General features: G+C 38.2%; 2 protein-coding genes across 2 annotated transcripts in view; one reads left to right on the top strand and one right to left on the bottom strand.

Annotated features, from left to right (window-relative positions):
* Positions 1–27,680, bottom strand: part of LOC131951454 (uncharacterized) — a 41,844-nt gene extending 14,164 nt beyond the window's left edge. The window contains exon 1 of the mRNA XM_059313875.1: positions 27,489–27,680. The gene's annotated coding sequence lies outside the window, so the exon portion shown is untranslated. The remainder of the gene's footprint in view (positions 1–27,488) is intronic.
* On the top strand, positions 9,317–10,684 carry LOC131951283 (mucin-2-like). Its single transcript, XM_059313644.1, has one exon. The coding sequence runs from the start codon at positions 9,317–9,319 to the stop codon at positions 10,682–10,684; it is 1,368 nt and encodes a 455-aa protein (XP_059169627.1).
* Positions 27,681–27,940: the final 260 nt, after the last annotated feature.

The following is a 27,940-nucleotide window of genomic DNA, read 5'->3' as shown; positions in this document are numbered from 1 at the left end:
CAACTCTGCCCTATCTACACACCAATTCTGCCCTATCTACACACACCGTATCTGCCCTATCTATACACCAATTCTGCCCTATCTACACACCAATTCTGACCTATCTACACACCAATTCTGCCCTATCTACACACCAATTCTGCCCTATCTACACACCAATTCTGCCCTATCTACACACCAATTCTGCCCTATCTACACACCAATTCTGCCCTATCTACACAACAATTCTGCCCTATCTACACACCAATTCTGCCCTATCTACACACCAATTCTGCCCTATCTACACACCAATTCTGCCCTATCTACACACCAATTCTGCCCTATCTACACACCAACTCTGCCCTATCTACACATAAATTCTGCCCTATCTACACATAAATTCTGCCCTATCTAAACACACCAATTCTGCCCTTTCTACACACCAATTCTGCCCTATCTACACACCAATTCTGCCCTATCTACACACCAATTCTGCCCTATCTACACATAAATTCTGCCCTATCTACACACCAATTCTGCCCTACCACAAACACCGATTCTGCCCTACCACACACACCAATTCTGCCTTATCTACACACCGATTCTGCCCTATCTACACACCAATTCTGCCCTATCTACACACACCAATTCTGCCCTATCTACACACCAATTCTGCCCTATCTACACACCAATTCTGCCCTATCTACACACACCAATTCTGCCCTATCTACACACCAATTCTGACCCACTACACACCAATTCTGCCCTATCTACACACCAATTCTGCCCTATCTACACACACCAATTCTGCCCTATCTACACACCAATTCTGCCCTATCAACACACCAATTCTGCCCCATCTACACACTAATTCTGCCCTATAAACACACAAATTCTGCCCCATCTACACACTAATTCTGCCCTATAAACACACCAATTCTGCCCTATCTACACACCAAATCTGCCCTATCTACACACCAATTCTGCCCTACTACACACACCAATTCTGCCCTATTTACACCCCAATTCTGCCCTATCTACACACCAATTCTGCCCTATCTACACACACAATCAAGCCCTATCTACACACCTATTCTGCCCTATCTACACACACCGTATCTGCCCTATCTACACACCAATTCTGCCCTATCTACACACCTATTCTGCCCTATCTACACACCAACTCTGCCCTATCTACACACCAATTCTGCCCTATCTACACACACCGTATCTGCCCTATCTACACACCAATTCTGCCCTATCTACACACCAATTCTGACCTATCTACACACCAATTCTGCCCTATCTACACACCAATTCTGCCCTATCTACACACCAATTCTGCCCTATCTACACACCAATTCTGCCCTATCTACACACCAATTCTGCCCTATCTACACACCAATTCTGCCCTATCTACACACAAATTCTGCCCTATCTACACACCAATTCTGCCCTATCTACACACCAATTCTGCCCTATCTACACACCGATTCTGCCCTATCTACACACACCAATTCTGCCCTATCTACACACCAATTCTGCCCTATCTACACACCAATTCTGCCCTATCTACACACCAACTCTGCCCAATCTACACACCAATTCTGCCCTATCTACACACACCGTATCTGCCCTATCTACACACCAATTCTGCCCTATCTACACACCAATTCTGCCCTATCTACACACCAATTCTGCCCTATATACACACCAATTCTGCCCTATCTACACACCAATTCTGCCCTATCTACACACCAATTCTGCCCTATCTACACACCAATTCTGCCCTATCTACACACCAATTCTGCCCTATCTACACACCAACTCTGCCCTATCTACACATAAATTGTGCCCTATCTACACATAAATTCTGCCCTATCTACACACACCAATTCTGCCCTATCTACACACCAATTCTGCCCTATCTACACACCAATTCTGCCCTATCTACACATAAATTCTGCCCTATCTACACATAAATTCTGCCCTATCTACACACACCAATTCTGCCCTATCTACACACCAATTCTGCCCTATCTACACACCAATTCTGCCCTATCTACACACCAATTCTGCCCTATCTACACATAAATTCTGCCCTATCTACACACCAATTCTGCCCTACCACAAACACCGATTCTGCCCTACCACACACACCAATTCTGCCCTATCTACACACACCAATTCTGCCCTATCTACACACACAGATTCTGCCCTATCTACACACCAATTCTGCCCTATCAACACACCAATTCTGCCCCATCTACACACTAATTCTGCCCTATAAACACACCAATTCTGCCCCATCTACACACTAATTCTGCCCTATAAACACACCAATTCTGCCCTATCTACACACCAATTCTGCCCTATCTACACACCAATTCTGCCCTACTACACAAACCAATTCTGCCCTATCTACACACCAATTCTGCCCTATCTACACACCAATTCTGCCCTATCTACACACCAATTCAGCCCTATCTACACACCGATTCTGCCCTATCTACACACACCGTATCTGCCCTATCTACACACCAATTCTGCCCTATCTACACACCAATTCTGCCCTATCTACACACCAACTCTGCCCTATCTACACACCAATTCTGCCCTATCTACACACCAATTCTGCCCTATCTACACACCAATTCTGACCTATCTACACACCAATTCTGACCTATCTACACACCAATTCTGCCCTATCTACACACCAATTCTGCCCTATCTACACACCAATTCTGCCCTATCTACACACCAATTCTGCCCTATCTACACACCAATTCTGCCCTATCTACACACCAATTCTGCCCTATCTACACACAAATTCTGCCCTATCTACACACCAATTCTGCCCTATCTACACACCAATTCTGCCCTATCTACACACCGATTCTGCCCTATCTACACACACCAATTCTGCCCTATCTACACACCAATTCTGCCCTATCTACACACCAATTCTGCCCTATCTACACACCAACTCTGCCCAATCTACACACCAATTCTGCCCTATCTACACACACCGTATCTGCCCTATCTACACACCAATTCTGCCCTATCTACACACCAATTCTGCCCTATCTACACACCAATTCTGCCCTATCTACACACCAATTCTGCCCTATCTACACACCAATTCTGCCCTATCTACACACCAATTCTGCCCTATCTACACACCAATTCTGCCCTATCTACACACCAATTCTGCCCTATCTACACACCAACTCTGCCCTATCTACACATAAATTGTGCCCTATCTACACATAAATTCTGCCCTATCTACACACACCAATTCTGCCCTATCTACACACCAATTCTGCCCTATCTACACACCAATTCTGCCCTATCTACACATAAATTCTGCCCTATCTACACATAAATTCTGCCCTATCTACACACACCAATTCTGCCCTATCTACACACCAATTCTGCCCTATCTACACACCAATTCTGCCCTATCTACACACCAATTCTGCCCTATCTACACATAAATTCTGCCCTATCTACACACCAATTCTGCCCTACCACAAACACCGATTCTGCCCTACCACACACACCAATTCTGCCCTATCTACACACACCAATTCTGCCCTATCTACACACACAGATTCTGCCCTATCTACACACCAATTCTGCCCTATCAACACACCAATTCTGCCCCATCTACACACTAATTCTGCCCTATAAACACACCAATTCTGCCCCATCTACACACTAATTCTGCCCTATAAACACACCAATTCTGCCCTATCTACACACCAATTCTGCCCTATCTACACACCAATTCTGCCCTACTACACACACCAATTCTGCCCTATCTACACACCAATTCTGCCCTATCTACACACCAATTCTGCCCTATCTACACACCAATTCAGCCCTATCTACACACCGATTCTGCCCTATCTACACACACCGTATCTGCCCTATCTACACACCAATTCTGCCCTATCTACACACCAATTCTGCCCTATCTACACACCAACTCTGCCCTATCTACACACCAATTCTGCCCTATCTACACACACCGTATCTGCCCTATCTATACACCAATTCTGCCCTATCTACACACCAATTCTGACCTATCTACACACCAATTCTGCCCTATCTACACACCAATTCTGCCCTATCTACACACCAATTCTGCCCTATCTACACACCAATTCTGCCCTATCTACACACCAATTCTGCCCTATCTACACAACAATTCTGCCCTATCTACACACCAATTCTGCCCTATCTACACACCAATTCTGCCCTATCTACACACCAATTCTGCCCTATCTACACACCAATTCTGCCCTATCTACACACCAACTCTGCCCTATCTACACATAAATTCTGCCCTATCTACACATAAATTCTGCCCTATCTAAACACACCAATTCTGCCCTTTCTACACACCAATTCTGCCCTATCTACACACCAATTCTGCCCTATCTACACACCAATTCTGCCCTATCTACACATAAATTCTGCCCTATCTACACACCAATTCTGCCCTACCACAAACACCGATTCTGCCCTACCACACACACCAATTCTGCCTTATCTACACACCGATTCTGCCCTATCTACACACCAATTCTGCCCTATCTACACACACCAATTCTGCCCTATCTACACACCAATTCTGCCCTATCTACACACCAATTCTGCCCTATCTACACACACCAATTCTGCCCTATCTACACACCAATTCTGACCCACTACACACCAATTCTGCCCTATCTACACACCAATTCTGCCCTATCTACACACACCAATTCTGCCCTATCTACACACTAATTCTGCCCTATCTACACACCAATTCTGCCCTATCTACACACCAATTCTGCCCTATCTACACACCAATTCTGCCCTATCTACACACCATTTCTGCCCTATCTACACACCAATTCTGCCCTATCTACACACCAATTCTGCCCTATCTACACACCAATTCTGCCCTATCTACACACCAATTCTGCCCTATCTACACACCAATTCTGCCCTATCTACACACCAATTCTGCCCTATCTACACACCAATTCTGCCCTATCTACACACCAACTCTGCCCTATCTACACATAAATTCTGCCCTATCTACACACACCAATTCTGCCCTATCTACACACCAATTCTGCCCTATCTACACACCGATTCTGCCCTATCTACACACCAATTCTGCCCTATCTACACATAAATTCTGCCCTATCTACACATAAATTCTGCCCTATCTACACACACCAATTCTGCCCTATCTACACACCAATTCTGCCCTATCTACACACCAATTCTGCCCTATCTACACACCAATTCTGCCCTATCTACACATAAATTCTGCCCTATCTACACACCAATTCTGCCCTACCACAAACACCGATTCTGCCCTACCACACACACCAATTCTGCCCTATCTACACACACCAATTCTGCCCTATCTACACACACAGATTCTGCCCTATCTACACACACCGTATCTGCCCTATCTATACACCAATTCTGCCCTATCTACACACCAATTCTGACCTATCTACACACCAATTCTGCCCTATCTACACACCAATTCTGCCCTATCTACACACCAATTCTGCCCTATCTACACACCAATTCTGCCCTATCTACACACCAATTCTGCCCTATCTACACACCAATTCTGCCCTATCTACACACCAACTCTGCCCTATCTACACATAAATTCTGCCCTATCTACACATAAATTCTGCCCTATCTAAACACACCAATTCTGCCCTATCTACACACCAATTCTTCCCCATCTACACACTAATTCTGCCCTATAAACACACCAATTCTGCCCCATCTACACACTAATTCTGCCCTATAAACACACCAATTCTACCCTATCTACACACCAATTCTGCCCTACTACACACACCAATTCTGCCCTATTTACACACCAATTCTGCCCTATCTACACACCAATTCTGCCCTATCTACACACCAATTCAGCCCTATCTACACACCGATTCTGCCCTATCTACACACACCGTATCTGCCCTATCTACACACCAATTCTGCCCTATCTACACACCAATTCTGCCCTATCTACACACCAACTCTGCCCTATCTACACACCAATTCTGCCCTATCTACACACACCGTATCTGCCCTATCTACACACCAATTCTGCCCTATCTACACACCAATTCTGACCTATCTACACACCAATTCTGCCCTATCTACACACCAATTCTGCCCTATCTACACACCAATTCTGCCCTATCTACACACCAATTCTGCCCTATCTACACACCAATTCTGCCCTATCTACACACCAATTCTGCCCTATCTACACACCAATTCTGCCCTATCTACACACCAATTCTGCCCTATCTACACACCAATTCTGCCCTATCTACACACCAATTCTGCCCTATCTACACACCAACTCTGCCCTATCTACACATAAATTCTGCCCTATCTACACATAAATTCTGCCCTATCTACACACACCAATTCTGCCCTATCTACACACCAATTCTGCCCTATCTACACACCAATTCTGCCCTATCTACACACCAATTCTGCCCTATCTACACATAAATTCTGCCCTATCTACACACCAATTCTGCCCTACCACAAACACCGATTCTGCCCTACCACACACACACCAATTCTGCCCTATCTACACACCAATTCTGGCCTATCTACACACACCGTGGCACATATCATGTGTGTACAGCCAGGTGTGCTCTTCTGATGCAGCACACGTTTAGTATGCGGGTCACATACTGCGTCATGTCCAGATAGCACATATCAATGAACGATAACTCAATCACCTGGGGCTGATATATGTGTGATTGACTTCCACCTTCATCACCTGTAACTGATACCTGTGAAAATTTAACCAAGGACTGCCTTGAAACATTTCCGATAAAACAACCGTGAACTCGCTGAACTCAGGGGAATCAACCACGTGTTTGGTTGACCAATCAGAACACTGCTAACAAAGTGTGCTAGTCTATTCCGACTAAGGGACTTGTAGCGGAATAGATTCGCGGAAACAGTTTAAACTGATGGACTTATTTCTGCTTGATTCGATTCACGTAGTAGGAAGTTATTCATTATCTGAAAGGTTTTTTTCCTCACTTAAACCTTTTCTTAAAAATAGTTGATCAAGTGTCGATACAAAGGTTGAAATGTATACTTTTCAATTTCAAATACCAGTCAATTAACGTAAAAGATTAAAAAAACGTGTTAAATATTTTTAAACATAATTATTTCCCAATCTTTAAGCTCTTAAATATTGGGGAAAAAAATAGCTATTATAGATTAAATTTAAAACACGTATTATTATTACATGAATACCTTTCTTTAATTATTTAAAAAAATGATTCACTGTTGTGCCTAAGTAGACGAGTTGTTTTTCTTCCAACAAAACCGACTTTAGAGATAGAGCATTAATTCAATATCATAAAAGAATTAGAGTGTGTAGTATTCTCTTTGTTGTGAGCAGTTGTAAGTTTTATTTGTTTCTATTAATAATTCCCAAGAATTTTGTTATAATTAAAACAAGACAAAAAATAATTAAGAAGCATAGAACATAAAACAAGTATACGAGTCTTTATATTATCATTATTTTTTAAAATTCCTATAAAATCTGTCGTATAAAGTTATTTCTATGACTGATTTTAAAATCAATTTTAGTGTTTAGGAATTGTAAAGCCACAATAGTAGGACATTCGTTGATAATCCTTTTATGAAAACTATCGGTACCATATTTACTCTTTCCATTCAGACTATCATTAACTAAGTCAACAATTTGCACGACTAAACAGAATTTCCTAAAACCCAATCAACAGTTTGTGTTTTGAACTTACATTTAATTTCTTAATCTTGATATCGTCCTTACAGGCTTATAATTAACTTAAACGATCAGTTATATAATTATTGTAATAAAAACAATAGCATTGCACGTTTGTTATTACATTTAGTAGACTTAAAATTATTTTAAACTAACAATTATATTATTTGCAACGACTACAAAAATAAAACACTTATGGGCCCAAATTGAGTTGAAAGATTTGATCATGTTCTGATTGCTATTTTAACTTAAATGTGTGGAAAAAAAAAGGATTGCATTTGGTTTTATTACCATTCAAATGTTATTCAGTGTTGTTCCGAATTTTTAAAAAAACGAACACTATTTATGTAATACGTAAGTTTCGCTGCTTAATTCCTTAATGGATTTTATATTTAAATGTAATGCCTAAAACCAATAATAGATTTGCATATATTTCGTACTATTTTTATAAGAAAGAAAGTTGTAATTAAAGTGCCAACGTGTAGAAAGTTTATTTTAATACTCGTGACGACATCCTAACGTTTGACAGCGCCATTCTAAATATATAAAACCTGTATCCAGTAAGTAGGTTGAGTTGAGCTCAAGGGGAGGGGCGAGACAATTTTGTGGAAAAATTTTGGCGACCTTGATAAAATTATTATTTCTTGCTAAATTGTAAAGTTAGGGTTCCAATTATCGATTTTAAGTTAACTTTCACCTTGTTAATAAAACAAAATTCAAATTTAAAAAAAATAATTATTAATTGTCTCAAATGTTGTTGCTCTCGTTTGAATATTTTTTTTTATTAATTCAACATACTTTATTAATCCACCATACTTTATTATTCCAGCATACTTTATTAATCCACCATACTTTATTAATCCACCATTCTTTATTAATACACCAAAACTTATTAATCCACCATACTTAATTAACCCACCACATAGAATTAATCCTCCCCTTTTTATCAATTTGTTACTGATATTAAATATGAAAATCATAGTTTTACTATTTGACTATCCAGCTTATCTGTTTGATTATTCACAGGTATTCCAGGGGTCGGAAAGTATACTTGGATTAAGCATGACGACCAGTGGATAAATTATCCACAGTTTTTCAGCTGGATGAATATTGCACCCTAGCTATATTTAATCTACACCGGTTGTATAAAGTTTCTTGATATGTTACCATGACTGAATCAAGTTTTGTAAATAATTTAGGGTATTTTAAGGACTCGGTCAAGTCAGACCTAGTTGTCACTGTGTCAACAACATAAATACATCGACACTTTGGAAAGTTGTCCGATGTGTTGACAACAGTACTAAATCAAGATTTAGACATTATAAATTGTTACAAGAGAGCTCAATAAGGAAAGCTCGATAAGGCATGGAAAATGACAGAGATTTAATTAGCAACATTTTGAAGTGAACCTCGCCTAACTAATCATGACATTTAATAAACGTAATTATAAAATGACAGACGTGAAATTAAGCCCCAGATGTATGTGTCAGTGACATCTGTCATGACATCAAACGTGGCCGCCCCATGACAGACAACACAACGATTAGCTCCCCTGACGAGGTCGACTTAAACCAGAAATTGATTCTCCTGTTCTCGTTACTCAGTGGCTTGACTCTACTTGCCCTGCTCGTGGGCTGCATCGTTTACCGTCACAGGGACAAGATTCGGCTATGTTGCAAGCGCCAGTGCATACACCACTATGAGGACGTCGTGGAGCCGCCCAGGAACACCAGACCAACTCCACCCTTAGTTCCTCCCCGACGAACGTCCACAACCAACCCGACCCCCACAACCAACCCGACCCCCACAACCAACCCGACCCCCAACGAGTCGGACTCCGACAACGAGTGGTACGTTGACAACGACCCCGTAGTTGTTGCTGCATTGGCTTCTAGTACATCCTCCAGGCCAAACCGCCAAAGAAGAACCGATCACGGTTTGGAAAGAGAAAATGACATTTTACTAGGGTTAATGCCTTTAAACCGTCCCCCTAGCACTATCGTACGAAGCAGCAGACCAGCAGCCGCCGAGTGTAGACCTACACGAGTCCGACGTCACAAGTCTCAGACCTGCTCAGACCACCCTGTGGGGTTCCCCGTGGCCCGCTACACCCACCGGAAAGCCAGCACCTGCAGCGACGTCGAACTTCTGCCGCCAAGACACCGGTTGACTTCCCAGACTTCCACTGAATCCCAGTACCTCAACGACAATCCCAGACACGATACCGGCCCGGAGCTCAGAACTTCCAGAAGTAGCGAGAACTTTCGCCCAACATCCACCCAGGCACACGACGCCGGGAGACGCTTTGGGGATGTTCCTACAGGCTTTCGCCACTCCAAAAACTCGGCGGGAATTCCAGAGACCAAAACGTCAAAAGCTGCGAGTCGCCAGGCCGCCAGTCGAAGGCCGACCAGTTGTAAACAGGTCGATGCCAGTTCAGCAGACAGACCGTCCCACAGGGTCAAATCGTTTCCCACGTCACAGGTCAGGCCAGTCGTCGTGGTTCAAGTGTATGACGACACGGATCTGCAAGGTGCCACGGCACAGCCACGTGAACGTGAGCCACGGTGTGACACCAGGCCTAAACGTGACAACCAGACACGACGTGATAGCGATCTAGAACGTGAGAATCAGTCACGGCGTGGCAGTAACTCACAGAGTGGCAACCATGGACAACTAGACAGCAGATTAAACCGTGACAGTCAACCCTTGCTTGACACCCAGCTTCACGAAATGCAAGCATCGCAAAGGGATCCACCAAACGGAAGTGATCCATCAGTTCAGCCGTCCACTGCTCTCCCTCCCCCACAGCCGTGCAGACATTCGAGAAGTATCCATCAGAACCACGTGACAATCCCCAACACGTCACAAAAGTCACACCCAGAAACATAACTCTCTGATGTACAAGCAACCCGACTGAGCGATGATCGGATGAAAAACAAAGGACGAAATAACGAGTTTCTCTGAACCATTGAAGCCAGCTGATCTACTAGTGACCCATAAATGTGTAGTGTTATGTCTACATAGGTCTGACCAGTGGCTTCGCTAAGTCGGGTGTCATCTGGTGCGTCACCTTATGGTGTCACCCCCCAGAAGAAAAAAAAAAAAAATATATATATATATATATATATATATATATATATATATATATATATATATATATATATAAGGTCTACATAGGTCTATATGAATAGTTGCAATTGGTGTCACCCCCTTCCATTTTGCCTAATGGCGTCAATTTGTGCGCACATTATATTAATCCACTAATTCATTCATATGGAAAAAAAAACATCATTTTCAGTGTCACCCCCTCGTAGGATCTTGATTTTTTTTAACAGTAATTCAATATACTCAACAAAATATTTTTCCTCTGTAAAGTTTGTAGCTTGTGTTAAACTCCCCCCTCCTCTCCTCCCCCACCCTCGGGTGATAGTTTTAAAGTGTGCACAGTTAATAATCGGTTATCAATAGTTGTGGATTAACTCTAAAATAATCATTGATTAAGCTGACAAACAGATTTTTCTTCTAAATATTTTGTGACTTTCGCAATGGTGTCACCCCCCCCCCCCCCTAAATCTTGTCAACCGGTGCGGCCCGCACCCCCGCCCCGCCTCGCGACGCCACTGGGTTTGACCTATAGGTGGTTTTGTCTATATATTTCTAATGCCCTATCTACATAGAATCACCCGATAATGTTCGGATCATAGTACATTGTGTAAGCTGGTTCCCTGTATCATTCATTTATCATAACTAAAGCCAATTAGCTAGACACTAATACACATCACAGCAATACAAATACAACTTTCTAAACAAATCATCGCTCAAGCTAAAGAAACAGCCAAGCGTACATAAAAAAAAACAAAGATAAAGTACACTGTTCTTATACAACTAAAACATGTTGAATAGCGTGTTACTTGTTCTGTATATTTAATACAAAATTCAATGTGTTCATCAAGTCAAATGTGTTCATAGTGCGTTGATTTGTTCTATATTTAACACAACATTCATTGTTTTCACCAATCAAAATGTATTGATTTATTCTATATTTAACTCCATAGTCAATGTTTTCACCCATCAACAAGTGTTCAATGTTTTATTTTGTATAAGTTTTGATGCAACATGCTATCGACATAAATGGCCAATAAAGAAAACCATGACTACAGTAATATTATAGTTACAGTGAGTCTCGGAATACGAACGACCCAGAGTACGAATAATACGAGCTCAGGAGACGCCAAACGTTAAAAACTTTTCAGTTTACTTAACAACCCAATTTTCTTAAATCTCAATATATATTTATACCGTATGGCCCTCAAGGATGAAGATAGGAGAAACAAATGGAGGGTTCCTTTTCCCATTTTTGGAGTGTTACAAAAACTGTGTGGGTCAAATAGAAGGTTCCTTTTCCCATTTTTGGAGTGTTACAAAAATTGTGTGGGTCAAATAGAAGGTTCCTTTTCCCATTTTTGGAGTGTTACAAAAATTGTGTGGGTCAAATAGAAGGTTCCTTTTCCCATTTTTGGAGTGTTACAAAAATTGTGTGGGTCAAATAGAAGGTTCCTTTTCCCATTTTTGGAGTGTTACAAAAATTGTGTGGGTCAAATAGAAGGTTCCTTTTCCCATTTTTGGAGTGTTACAAAAATTGTGTGGGTCAAATAGAAGGTTCCTTTTCCCATTTTTTGGTCTGTTACAGAAATGTTGTCGGTGAAATGGAGAGTTCCTTTTCCCATTATTTCGGCGTATTACAAAAATTGTGTAAGCTACCCATGAGCCTTCTTGTGCTTGACGTGTTATTCTCTTTTTAAATTATCTAATCTAAATAAATCAATTAACAAATTAAAAACCTTGTCAGGTTGTTTTTTAACGGGACTAGGTCTGTTTTATCATGAGAGACTTTTTGTGTTGTCTGTGTTGGAAACTAATTTTAAGACGTTTTCCTTCGTGAACTCTGCGATACAATTCATTTGTTTTTTTTTTCATCTAAATTTCTAATAGCTATCCAACTTATGCGAATCAAGTTAGCTGTTCTTAAAAAAAATTAATTTAATTTAATTTTAATATATTTCAAATAAAACAAATATTTAAAAAAACTTTAATAATGATGACTTTTAATTGAGATAAAATATTTTTTGTGCCTTCGATATTTAATTTACAGCGTCAGTTTGCCTTGTCGTGTTCGCTTTAGTATTTCAGAATTTCATCTGTTTATGAGGAATGATACATATTTACAATTGTAATACTGTCTCACATATATTTTCATTTATTAAAGATAGTTGACTTATACATAATATTAAGTTTTAAACCTGAAAATTTGAATTTTTAATTAAACTGTGATTCAATGTTCAGTGAACAGAAGAATAAAAAATTTAACTAAAAAAAAAAGTAGAAACAAACTTGCTTTAATTAAAGTCTAGGTGGCTCATGAGATCTATGGCATATTTAAAAACGATCAAAGCTTTTATTATAAAAAAAAGTTTGTTTTATTTTCGTATTTCCAGTGCATTTAAAAGCTTCTTAATATATCCTTTTTTTAAAATATGTGTTTAATTTTCCACTTTTTAGTCATTTGTTCTAAATGAAGTTGGCACTACAGAGTCTAAGACTAATAATATTTGCGTTCAAACGCTATCAGTAGCTTGTAATCACTGGTATTTAATCTTGTTATCTCCCCTTTTAATATTGAATACAGTAAATTTAAAAATATTGGCTGAGCTTATGTCCAATTAGATTAAAAAAATATATTTTTACATTGTCACCGGAAACGAATGTTTAGAACGAAATCGCTGCATTAGAAGTGGGTCAAAAGTTAACTTACACGACTTTATGCATCCAACACTCAAACAGATAGACATTGTGAACTAAATAAAAGGTTATGAAATTCAAACTTCTGCATTAAATTTTATGTTAAAACCGTGTGCTTTTCTTGTAATCAAAATGCTGTTTTCTTTTTTAAGCCTTACAGTATGCGACTTATATATATATATATATATATATATATATATATATATATATATATATATATATATATATATATATATATATTTTTTTTTTTTTTTTTTTTTTTTTTTTAAATTTATATTTATATACTTTTCTGAATGTGAAAGTAACAAGTAATACGAATCTAATCTTAGACTGGTCCAACATTGACATTGAAGTCAAAAGCCTTACAAATCAAAGAATTGAGACACTTGAAGCACAAACTCGTACGATCGGTCGGGTTTTCCCTCCAACACAAATACTCCAACAACGTGATATGCTTGTATTTCAAGTGTAAGAAAAAAAATGATAGGTTGATTTTGCATGAAATATTTTTTTTTCTCTCTGTACAACCGTGTGGAACGAGAGGCGGAAAATCCGTATCCTAACCAGGTCACGGAGACATCCAGTCAAATTTATCTAACACGACATTAAATCAGGCTGATTAAAAACACTGTGTTAACTTACGAACACTACTTATAAACTTTTTAATAATTTGTGGCGATCAAGGGAGTAGACTAAAGGGCAGATAATAAATTTGTTTTTTCATGATACGAGTTTTCTATTAGCACTGTGTATGTGAAGGGGAAAGACTTCAGATCGTTTTAGTGGTTTTCTTCAGAAATGGGTGGAGTAATATCCACAAATAGTTAAACAATCTTTAATTTTGATAACACTGGCGCTGAAATAGGGATATGGAATACATGTAATACCGAAAACTTACCGAGGAGCGTTTGTAATGTGTATGTCTCATACTAACTTCACATTTATACTAGTCTGTGTCATACTGGCCACTACACATTCAGTTTCTTATATCATAAGCCTACATTTTTTCTGTAAACCCCAAGCTCTTAATTAGTTTTTACTTACTCACCTGAGCTGAAAAATAAATCAACTACATTTTAAATATAATAAGCACCTCCCCTACCACCCCCTCCCCCCCCCCCCCCCAACACTCACTCCAGTGGTATGCTCAATGCAATATTTTCACTTCTGCTGCCGCTAAATTGATTTTATATCGACACTGAGGGAATCTTACCATTCTCTATTCAACATACACACTCGAACGTGTAGTGCAATAGCGTTGAGTGAAGGGGGTGAAGAATATTTTATATTTCAAGACTTTGAACGTTATTTATCAGTAATGTGGTAAGATTGTTGAACTTAAGAACGGAACACAATAATTTGTGTGGTGGATTTACTTGACACTGTACCGTGTGTGAGATTCTGGGATCTACTGTGTGTGTGTTTTGAGAACCGCCACAATGAAGTATTAGAACGACACATCTGTATCTGATGTATGGATGTAGTGTCTATGTTTTGAAAACCGTCCTAATGAAGTATTAGAACGACACATCTGTATCTGATGTATGGATGTAGTGTCTATGTTTTGAGAACCGCCCTAATGAAGTATTAGAACGACACATCTGTAATTGATGTAGGGATATAGCGTCTATGTTTTGAGAACCGTCCTAAAGAAGTATTAGAACGACACATCTGTATCTGATGCAGTGATGCAGAGTTGCAGCTGTCTAGTTACTGACGTCACCATACAACCGATAACATAGAACACGTGATGTAAATATTTTATCCATAGCATTCAGATACGGTGGATGTAAATATTCATGTTTTGCATAGTGATTGTGGAGATAAAATCGTAAGTACTTAACAGTGTTTACACTGTTTCTGTGGCGACCCATTGTAAGTACTCAACGTTTTTTACACTCTATTTATCGCGACCCATTGTAAGTACTTAACATTTTTTACACACTGACTCTGTGGCGACCAATCGTAAGTGCTCAACATTTCTAGCCCTATTGTTTTATTTTAACTTGATATACAAAACTGTAGTAAACAAATTTGGTTCCATATTTTTATATTTTTGATAACCACTTGATAACTTCTCTAACTTGTACTTCACCTCTATAAATGGACAATGTTATGTAAGCCGTTTTAGAATGTCGTCTACTATTACCCCCCCCCCCCCTCCCCCTTTAAAGCATATATCTTTTATAACTTGGGTAAACAAAATTTGTAAACATCAACCCTTGATATTTAGACTAAAAAAAAAACGAGACATGGACTAACAGCGAGAATTCGGACAAACATGGACTTAGCTTAAAACTTTAACTCATGGATCAACCCCGTACACGACAATATGAGGACCACTGCCCGATACTGAAACCACAGCAAGGAAAACACCCAAACTTAGTCGACACGCTTTCAAAAACCGACCCCATTTCTTCCGCGTCTACAGATTTTCCTGAAAAACTTCACCTCGTGACTCAAGCAGGCACGAAGTCATTCCGCGAAAGGTCCACTGGTTTTAATTCTTTGGTCCTACTTTTGGGAGAGGTACAGGGATTGGGCTCAGGAGGCGTGAAAGAGGAGGGAGGGGGGGGGGGTAGTGTGCACATTGACCTCGATTTGGTTTCAGTTAGCTGCATGCCATCTGTCGCGTACTGCTGAAGTTGTGTGTTGTCTGACTGAATAAAAATTATGTGCAAACATTCTAAGAATTCGACGACGGTATAAAGAAAAGGTTTCGCTTATTTGAAATGAAAAATTGAAAGAAATGGGACGAAGTTGGTTAAAGCAAAGGTCATATTGAAGCGTTTGGTAAATGTATACGTGTTGAGTGGATGAGCCTTGAACACAGGGTTGGAAGAAAGTAGGGCCTAACAAATATCGGACAAAAAATTATAAAGTCACTATATGCGGGTCGGCGCATATGAACATATAGCCCTTTAAATATTCTGTAAATAATTATAGGAAATCGTAAATGTAGAGGCCTACGAATACTGTGTCGAACGAATATTCGACAACACTTAAGGACCCAACGAATAAACTGCAAACGAACAAATGGCCTAAGGACATTTGGCCTTAACGATTATTAGGTCAAAATTACTGTAGACAATCTAAACAAATAATAGTAGAGGTTGCCTTCTTATCATTCTAACCTGCGAAATTACACGATCTAAGTTTAAAATCGGGTTTAGTTTATCAAAACACAAGAGCGTGTTATACAACATCAGGGCTTGTACCGCCATTATCGAATGGGGGGGGGGGGGGGGAGAGACGGGGGGGGGGGGGACCGAAAAGACAACACTAAGAAAAAACTAGATCAATCAGTTCTCGTTGTTCAACAGCCTTCACAAACTGAGTACATTTTTTACTTAGTCTAGATCAGTGGTTCTTAAACTTTTTAAAGGTATCGAACCTAACCAATTTCGGATGCATAATTCACCGAGCCCCAATTAAATAGTTTTATCGTCCACACTGACAAAATCCGATCGTGAATCATATGAGTAGGGTGTGTGTCTTGACCTCAACCGAACCCCTGAGGCTCACTAACCGAACCCCCGAAACCAGGTTAAGAATCACTGGTCTAATTGTTTGTCACAGTTCACAAGCTAGAGGTCAAAGTTCATGGTTTTAAAAACGCAGAAAAGTTGGGTTTAAGTTCAAAGGTTGATTTCTTTGAAGATGTTTTAAATGTGGTCTGCCAAAGGATTACACAAGGTAATAAGATGTCAATGTCAGTCACTAGATGTCACGGGGTGTCATGTGACGTCACAGTCTGCCATGTGGTCTCATGTAGATGTCACTGACATACATGTGGTGTCAACAGTCACCTCCACACCCCACCCCCACCCCACCCCCACAGATACCTCCCCTCTGCACTTAACACCCGCCTAAGTCCAGTCAACGTACAGCAAAAACATAGCTGCTTTCTTTACTTTGTTAAAAACATTTTCCGCTTAAATTCGTCGAGTGGGCCTAAGTAACAAAATTCTATTAAAATGGAAATTTAAACATTTTCGCTGAAAACATTTTGAAAACAAAACGTAACTCCCAAAACTGGATTTTTTAATTTCTTCTTAAAGCAACTTTAAGTTTTTCAGTTGGGTTAGCCGTACTTCATACACCATTTCTTTTGTGGTCCTTTCAAAACTCTATGAAGCACTAACTACTAACCCTAACGTAACACTTAATACTGATTCTAACCCTTGCTGTGTACGCCTACACCAAAAACACTATGACCACAGTATAAGGAACTGCAATCATTGCAATTAATTAGCCCCACTGACGATTTTTTAAATGAGTCAACACACCCACGCGTGTCTATATATTTGTGAAAAAAAAGTTCAGATATTTTTTCTTAATTCAATAGCTCTAATCCCTCTCGAAAATTGTATAAAAATATGTAACGCTGTCCTTGATGTAAATTGCGCACAATGGTCGCGTTTCCGGTCTAAAACTTCCCGTAACGGCGTGAAGGGGTGTGTCTGGGGTCAGTCGAGGTCACAAGTTAGCGGCAGGCGGACAGATCCTCAGGGATCGGCTGGGAATCAAGGTCAAGGCCAGTGGGTTGACCTTGTTAGACCACAGGTTTTATTCTAATGTAGAAGTGGTTGCACTTAACACTGTCGTACAATGTGGCAAGATATGCAGAGTTTCTTTTAGGCATCTCTTCGGGGGGGGGGGGGGCAAAGGCCCCCCGAAGAAAGTTTACCGCCCCCCCCCCCGAAAATTTCAAGTGCCCCCCCCCCCCCCCCCGGAGAAAAAAGTCTGGAAGAAACACTGAAGATATGGTGTCTCGAGAATCTGTTGCTGTGGTAAATTATGAATATGAGGTATTGTATCATGGATGTGATGTATAGGTGGTTATTTGATAGGTCACTAAAATTATTTTTTTTAATTTGTCTAGTACTTTTTGTTCTTTGTAATTACAAGTGACATCGATCATTTGATCATGTAACAAAAATATTGTACAACTAACCAACATAATTATCTTGTAATTCGGATGGGGGGGGGGGGGAGATAGCTGGAAATTAGTATACAATGAAGAGGGGTGGTCTAGAAAAATATTATACAACGTTAAGTATTTTAGGGGGTGGGTGAGTTTATAAATAACTGAGTTTCAATTTTAGTGCATGAGCTCCAACGCTTTTTAAACCTTTGAGTCATTTTTATTAGTGCTAACTGTCCATTTTGTTTCACATTCATTCGATTATTTATTGTATAACTTCTTTTGCTTCTATGTATTTATAAGTATCGCTAAATGTAAGTCATTACCCACGGACGTCTCGAGGTCCTTTCCAAGGGGTGGGGAAGTTAGATTTTCTCCATAAGGCCGCCGGATATAAGCAGGATATATATATATATATATATATATATATATATATATATATATATATATATATATATATATATATATGTAAGGAAAGTTAGCTACCCTCTGAATATTTCTACCCAAACCCTCCCACCCAAACCAAAGTGCGACGCCTACGCCCCTGACCAGTTTCCCCGTATATCAACATAGTACAACATCGGAAATTCTATTTTCCTTAAAAGCAAAGTTATTTAGTGGAGCAGAGTCGAGAAACATATATACTGTCGATACAAAATTGTGTTGTTAGATCAGCTATAAAATCTCCAAAATCAAATGAACATTCACACCAACAAGGGGCCATGATTCATCTCCGTGAGACAGGAAATTGCCGCCCTTGTTTAAAAAAATACCCAAAAATGAACATCTAACCTGCTGAAACAATGCTCGAGTTTGTCTACACGAACTTTGTTTTCGTTTTTCTCTCGGCGGTACCAAACATCAACGGTCATTTGAGGTGAGATTCTCACGGTCCGAGGTGGGTTCATGGGTCAGATGGGTTCATAGGTCAGTTGGGGACTTCTTAGGCTAAATGTCAACTTATGTTTAGGAACGTGTCATAGTATGACAGGTCAAATGTCAGAACATGACACTGTGAATTATTGGGATAACAGTCAACGTTTAAACCACTGGGTCACTAACAAGTTTACAAATACCAGAACACCACAATAGTCTGATGCCATAGAGAATACAAACAAGGGGGGATAACTCAACAGTTCTCACGGTTAAAAAAATTATACACGCAGCGAAGGGTGAACTAGGATCCAAGCTCAATGGTACGGACAAGTAGGACAGGCAGGGTGGGTAGGGAGATTTAGTCAGGGTTAGGGCCCTACCTCACTCCCCCCACTCCCTTAGTATCTCTAAAATAACAGAACACTTTAATGTAATGACAGGTATTGGTTACGGCTGGTTAAATATTCAATTATTTAGTTATAAAACACTGAACAAACACACGCACGCGTGCACGCACTCACATATATATATATAAATATATATATATATATATATATATATATATATATATATATATATATATATATATATATTTACGATGCTTTAATTAACCTTTGTTAAGTAAAGGATATAAAACAAATGTACACTCATTAGCGATAAAGAAATTGTCAAAGAAATATTTTTTCAGTTGCGTCCCTTACACTACTCTTTAACTAGTTTTTCAAGATGATGTAATATACCGCTTGTTGCGTTGTTAATGCAGATACCAAATACCCTTTCTGTCTGCGCCCTGAATCTTTATTAGTTCTATGTATTTGCCCTCTATCTCTGCCCTCTATTTCTGCCCTCTATTTCTGCCCTCTATTTCTGCCCTCTATTTCTGCCTTACATATCTGCCCTCTATTTCTGCCGTCTATTTCTGCCCTCTATTTCTGACGTCTATGACTGCCCTCTATTTCTGCCCTCTATTTCTGCCCTCTATTTCAGCCCTCTATATCTGCCCTCTATTTCTGTCCCTTATATCTGCCCATTATTTCTGCCCTCTATTTCTGCCCTCTATTTCAGCCCTCTATATCTGCCCTCTATTTCTGTCCCTTATATCTGCCCATTATTTCTGCCCTCTATTTCTGCCCTCTATATCTGCCATACATATCTACCCTCTGCCTCAACCCGAACATGAAATAAAAAAGGTATCCAACTCATTGCATGTAAATTTGTAATTACTTGGCATTAAATAAACTATTATAGTTTTCTTTTGAATTGTTAAGTAGTAAGTAAAGTAATCAATAAGTAGACAATCACATTTCTTTTCGACTTACGACTGATTTAATGATTCGGCGATTCAACCTTTACCATACACACATATATATATATATATATATATATATATATATATATATATATATATATATATATATATATATATATATATATATATATATATATATATATATATATATATATATATATATATATATATATATTAGATATTGCAAAACCGATTTGATATTGATTTTGTGATTGATCCGGTTGTTAAATTTTGGGCCAACGCAAATTCTAGCTTGAGCCACCGCAAATTCTAGTTTGGGCCACTACAAATTCTAGTCTGGGCCACCGCAAATTCTAGTCTGGGCCACCGCAAATTCTAGTTTGGGCCACCACAAGTCATAGCCACTCGTCAGACCACCACCCAACCAATTTGTAGTCCATAACTCTATCAGCGATACCGATACAGCCTAAAACATCCAAAAAATAGCGTAATTCCACTTAACATTCCCAATCCCGTTTTCTCGAGATACGGTAGTTTGACCTTCATGCCAGTATAACGGGCCCTTACATCATTAATCATCCGGCGTCACAAGTGTTGGTCTATTGAAGAGGCAGTGGAAGTTCTTTGTGAAGTGTTTTATTTCCGTGTCATGATCGGTGAAGTTTTCTGAATACCCGAACGTTACCTACTTCATTTTCCCTTCATTTTCTGCTGGGATTTTTCTCATATATATATATATATATATATACATATATATATATATATATATATATATATATATATATATATATATATATATATATATATATATATATTACAAAGAGTGACCTGGTTTTACAATGTATTGCTTGCTTGTAAAATTTCCACAACCCAAAAAAAAAACCAAAAACCAAAGCTACCAATCAGCTTTGTAAATTGTCGTTACACCAGTGTTTTCAAGAGAAAAAGATTTCGCGAAAAATCTAGAACATAAACTGCTAACATGTCATATTATCTAATCGCGGAAGAGGAAAATAAAAATTTCGCGAAATGCTTAAGGTCATGAAGTGGATGTTGCTCAACACGTGACAGCTAAAAATAGACGGATTAGAAAATGTAACTCCTTCCTTATAAAGTATTCTTAGTCCCAGAAATGGATATATGGATATATGTGGGTAAATGGTTAACAATGTGGGTATTTTGTTAACTATATTGTGTTTATCGTTAACGATGAGTGTACATGGTTAACGATGAGTGTACATTGTTAATGATGAGTGTACATTGTTAACAATGTGGGTGTATTGTTAACGATGAGTGTACATTATTAACGACGAGTGTACATTATTAACGACGAGTGTACATTATTAACGACGAGTGTACATTATTAACCATGCGTGTACATTGTTAACGATGAGTGTACAATATTAACGATGAGTGTACATTATTAACGACGAGTGTACATTATTAACGATGAGTATACATTATTAACGATGAGTGTACAATATCAACGAGGCGTGTACATTGTTAACGATGAGTGTACATTATTAACGATGAGTGTACATTGTTAACGATGAGTGTACATTATTAACGATGAGTGTACATTATTAACGATGAGTGTACATTATTAACGATGTAGTGTACATTGTTAACGATGAGTGTACATTATTAACGATGAGTGTACATTATTAACGATGAGTGTACATTATTAACGACGAGTGTACATTATTAACGATGCGTGTACATTGTTAACGATGAGTGTACATTATTAACGATGAGTGTACATTATTAACGATGAGTATATATTATTAACGATGTAGTGTACATTATTAACGATGAGTGTACATTATTAACGATGAGTGTACATTATTAACGATGAGTGTACATTATTAACGATGCGTGTAGATTGTTAACGATGAATGTACATTATTAACGATGAGTGTACATTATTAACGATGAGTGTATATTATTAACGATGTAGTGTACATTATTAACGATGAGTGTACATTATTAACGATGAGTGTACATTATTAACGACGAGTGTACATTATTAACGATGCGTGTAGATTGTTAACGATGAGTGTACATTATTAACGATGAGTGTACATTATTAACGATGAGTGTACATTATTAACGATGCGTGTAAATTGTTAACGATAGAATGGGGTATTTGAAGTCCCTGGTAAATGATGTCACGCTCAAGTCGTGCGTGTGTGTGTGGGGGGGGGGGAGGAGAGGAAGACAATGTACCTGCTGTGTGTGTGGGGGGGGGGGGGGAGTGAGACAATGTACCTGCTTTCGTGATAATCCGATAATTATGATTGAAGAGAAGGAGAAGAGTGATCACAAAATTGTGTGTAGTTTTCCCAGAATATATTTTAAAAATTGATAGCGATTAGTTTTTTTTGCTTTTGATATGAAAGTGAAGGCACACAATAACTGTTTGGTGCGTTTACAAGTGGGACTTCACGTATTGGTGTTGTCGAAATCCCGGTAAGAATACGTTATCTCATGTATGAACGGTTTTTACTTTTGGCACTGATAAACACGGAACTGTTGTATTGCCATCAGGAAATCCACATGCCACACAACTGATATGGCAAAATTTAAATGGTCGGAGTATAGAGGAAGTATTGTAATCGTGCAAAAAAATTGAAATCGGGATAATCACAAATCTTGGCGTTTCACACCTCCTGAGTCGGAAAAAAAATTAGTTTTTAATTTTTTCCTATACTTGTGTGCGTATGTGTTTGTCTGTGAACACGATAACTTGAGTACCGTGACATCTAGGTTGGTGAAATTTTATATAAAAATATAACATCAAAGTTGTAGTTAGGTATCAACTTTTCAGCGATTTCCGACTGACAGTGGACATCGTGTTGTAATATTATACAGTAAATCCTTTTTTTATTTTAAACATTTAACCCCGCCTCCTAACCCCCCCCCCCCACCCTTATGTTGTTAGAAATGACACACTGAGATATATATATATATATATATATATATATATATATATATATATATATATATATATATATACATACATACATATATACATACAATTTTAACCATACAATTTTAACTTAGTTACGTATTTTACAATTATTACAGAGGCTACGATTACACAATATCATGTTACAAGAAGATAATTGTTTCACAATATTAAGCAAAATTTTAAAAGACTAAGGGATACAACCTAAAAAATAAAATTGTTTTAAAAATTAAACTTTTACTTTAAAATCTATATATCTTTGCTAGAATTAAACAAAATATAAGTCAATAAAAATATTGTAAATTAAAGTTTTGTAAATTTTTATATGATTATTTTTGTAATTGTTATTTAGAAAAAAAACTTTTATTTATTAATATTTAAAATACAAACCTTTAGCTAAAATATTTCAGTGATACTCCCAATTATGAAAATATAGGATTAAACAGCATTATGATTATTGTGTTTTGGCACAGATATTTTAATTAGTTATATTCCTAAAGACACTTACATTTACAGACCACAAAATAGTTATTGCTCAACTACAAATTAACCCCACTCACAGAACAAAGAATACATATTGGAAACTCAACAACACTCTTCTAGAAAATAGCGAATACATCACAGATATAAGGAAGCTAGCATCAGAATTCACACAGAGAGCATCAAACACACATGCACTAGAGCTCTGGGAAGATTTTAATATATGGTACGGGAATACTCTATCAAAATAGCAAGGCAAATATATTCCTAAAAAAAAAAAATTCCTATGTATTAGAGGTGAGTAAATATGACACTCACGTTCCTTAGGAAAAGAAATTATAATCTAGAATGTTGACAAAAATAACACCACTGCTTAGGGTCGCACCTAGCATCCATCGTATGAGCCATGGAGTCCCTGAACACTGGAAAACCATGCGTCAGATATGTGAAGAGAACAAGAATCACATGAACTTTTTACCAGTCCCTGAAGGCTCATGGTCTCAAGCTTATAAAGCAAAGAATGCCAAGATCAACCTGTATTTACTTTCGTCTGCACTAGCCTTCATCGCTACATATGGATATCTGTACAAAAGTGGTGTCATTTAACTACATTCAGCACCTCCATTGTATAACATCAAGCCACATTAATTTATAAAGTACATTAAATTAAAGTTATCAAGTGATTTTTTTTCCTCACTGTAGTGAAAATATTTTATTTTATTAAAAGCCCAGGGAACTTATTTTGCCATGCAAACCTTTTTGTTTCTAGTGTTATAAAACACATTGATCCTGATATTTGATCAATAATTCCAGTGTTAGCAGTGGCAGAAAAATATTGAATAATTTTGTGATGTTAGAAATGACTCTCCCAGAGCTTAGGTGAAAAAAATCGCTAGCTTTAATGTTCTTATAGCTGTTCAAAAGTTAAATAAATGCATCAGAAATTTAGCGTGGAAACGGTAGTTATGTTGAGTTCTAATATTGTAATAAGCGTTTTGAACTTTTAAAAAAAAATGTTATATTCCTATGTATATGATGTAGCCAGCCACATACATTCATAAATACATACATACAGAGACACAGGCTACCTTAGTATGGGAAAAGCCAAGTAGCTTAATGAATTACCGACAGCACAAACACTCGACGTTACAGTAAACAATGCAACAAGGTACACCAGTAACACATGACCAATAGAATTCCACATCAGAAGCAACAAACTACCAACACAACCCTACACCAGCAACACGCGACCAATAGAATCCCACACCAGCAAAATGATATCAATTAAAAAAGGACAACAGTACCAAACCCGATAAAAAAAACAGCATATAGCAATCCCTAAGGCTAGGTAGTAAAATAAACACTGATTTAGCAACACCTCTAGCAACAACCAACGATTTGTCCCCAGCAAGAAATGCAACTCCCAACACTTCAGAAATTCACAAATCCCAAGTTATAAAACCACGGGTTAACATGGATACAGACATAACACCATTGAAAAGGAAACAAGACCAGAGGCCAAACGACCCTTCCCGGCGCCCGGGGACAAACTTTCGATTTGCACCCCACCCCCCCTCGAACTTTTGATTTGCACCCCTCCCTCGAACTCTTGAATTGCACCCCCCCCTCAAACTTCCGATTTGCACCCCCCCTCTCGAACTTTTGATTTGCACCCCCCCCCCCCTCAAATTTTCAATTTGTTTTTCCAACCCATTTTGCCCCCCCCCCCCCTAAGGTCGGCGCCCGGGGACATATGTCCCCCGCCCCCCCCCCCCCCCCCCTCGCTACGCCTCTTAACAAGACATCAGCTCAAATATAACAGGAGACGAAGATAAAAACTACAAAAGTCACCTCAACGGAGGGTAGTGTGGGGATACTGCCTACATCCGTTGAACAACTTCAAAGAACGAAGAAAACACACACATATCAGAACACTGAGCAGAAACATCCTGCACAGTGTGCGAAACTAACTCCGAAACTAACCAACTAGCCGGACATTATACGAAACTACACACGGAAATCGCAATCTACGAGTGCGGGTACTGTTGAGCTAGCTACCAACTAAACCATGATCTATTTGAACACTCAGAAATACACCACCATTATGAAAGGGTCGCCTGCAGATGGATCTATTTAACACTGGATTCTGACAATTCTCTAAAAATCAATCGTGAAAATAAAACACTCAAGTACTTGACAATGGAATAGACCAAGTACGAAGTAAATGCCTGCCTACTACAAATCACTGTCCTTCATGAAAATACCAAGACAAGAAATTTAAAATATGTTTAAAATTAAAAATAAATAAGTTATTTGACTAATATTATAGGTCCATATTTGGGGAGGTCATAGTTTAGTGTAAAGACCGTGTAATGACCGTATAATGACCGTGTAATAACCATGTAACGACCGTGTAATGACCATGTAATGAAACAATTTTTTCCTTGTTACCAGAAGTTAAATAGCCGAGTCTGTGATGATGACAATTTTTAACCTATTTAAACTATTCTCGATTTAACTCATAATGATTTATTTTTATCATCAGTTTTTAGCTAAGGTAAAATAGTTCCAGTTTATGATATAGTTATTATGACCAGGTACACGACTAGCATACTCATGCATGAGATCTACAAAAACCACGTTGTTGCGTAACTTTTACTTTTTTCTCTAAAACATTCCAGCTGAAATGCATATTTAAAACTTTAAAATTTAGTCAGCTAATCCAAGCTCATAATTTAAAAATATTAAAGTATTACCTATGGAAATAAGAATTATTTGAATTCAAAGTTTAAAAAATTATAATTGTTCTAAGTATACACTAATTGATGTTTTTAAATAAAGAAATTAAACTTATTTTGAAAGATCTAAGTTATTCACAATATAAATAAAACCATCAAATGAAACGATTTTTCAATAATGCACAAATTAAGGTTTAAATTAGATGTTTTGACATTTGAAAACAAAATATCAATGTTTTAAAAATATTTATAATTTTTTTTTAAATTAATGAAATTTAATTGAATTTCAATCAGACAAAAAGAATGATCTATTAAATTTAGAGATAAAAATTCTAAAATTAGAACTACTTTATGTAACATTCTCATTTATGTTCTTATTTTCTAATGATACACATACATATTTTTAACTTTACCGAGTATTTTTAAATTCATACTAACTTACTGAAATTAAATAAATGAATAATAAATTGACGATAAAAGTAATATATTTATATACCGACATTTAAAAAAAAAAAATTGCTACACCTTCGCAAATTGGGCAGAACGTTGTCCGCCATTGTTGCTAAAGTAAATCTATTTTCCACAGGCGTCTCACCCGGAATTAAATTGTCCGTTTATAAAGGTGTGTGACTCACCTGCGTGTCCGAGTAATGTCCGTGTGGGGGTCGAATATCCGGGTGTGATCACGTGTGGGGGTCGAATGTCCGAGTTTATGCACCAAACGGACACCGGACCTAGCTAAACAATGCTAGCTGCATGGTTTGCAGACGTGGCGGCCATCTTGGACGGAGACCTCAGTGAAACCGAAACTTTGGTCCCGGCGGAGTCTCGCAAAAATATTAATCACGGCTGGATCTTGGGACTTGCTGTTGTTGGTATGTGCAACGTACAGGAATAGGTGGCAAAAACACTTTTAAAATAGGTCCGTTTCCATTTAATTCTAGAGTTACTTTTTAAAATAATAATTTGTTTACTATGTATCTACAATTAAACGTGACCTCCCACCCCACACCCCACCCCACCTTTCTGAAAAGTTTCTTACATAAATTTTATCACAATATATACACAAGTAACATAATGCCTATTC

This window comes from Physella acuta, unplaced genomic scaffold (assembly GCF_028476545.2).
Source record: "Physella acuta isolate Inbredline_101_S28 unplaced genomic scaffold, ASM2847654v3 ptg000065l, whole genome shotgun sequence".
Taxonomy (NCBI): Eukaryota; Metazoa; Mollusca; class Gastropoda; family Physidae; genus Physella; species Physella acuta.
The sequence above is the reverse complement of the archived record's forward strand: the minus strand, read 5'-3'. Positions and strand labels throughout refer to the sequence as shown.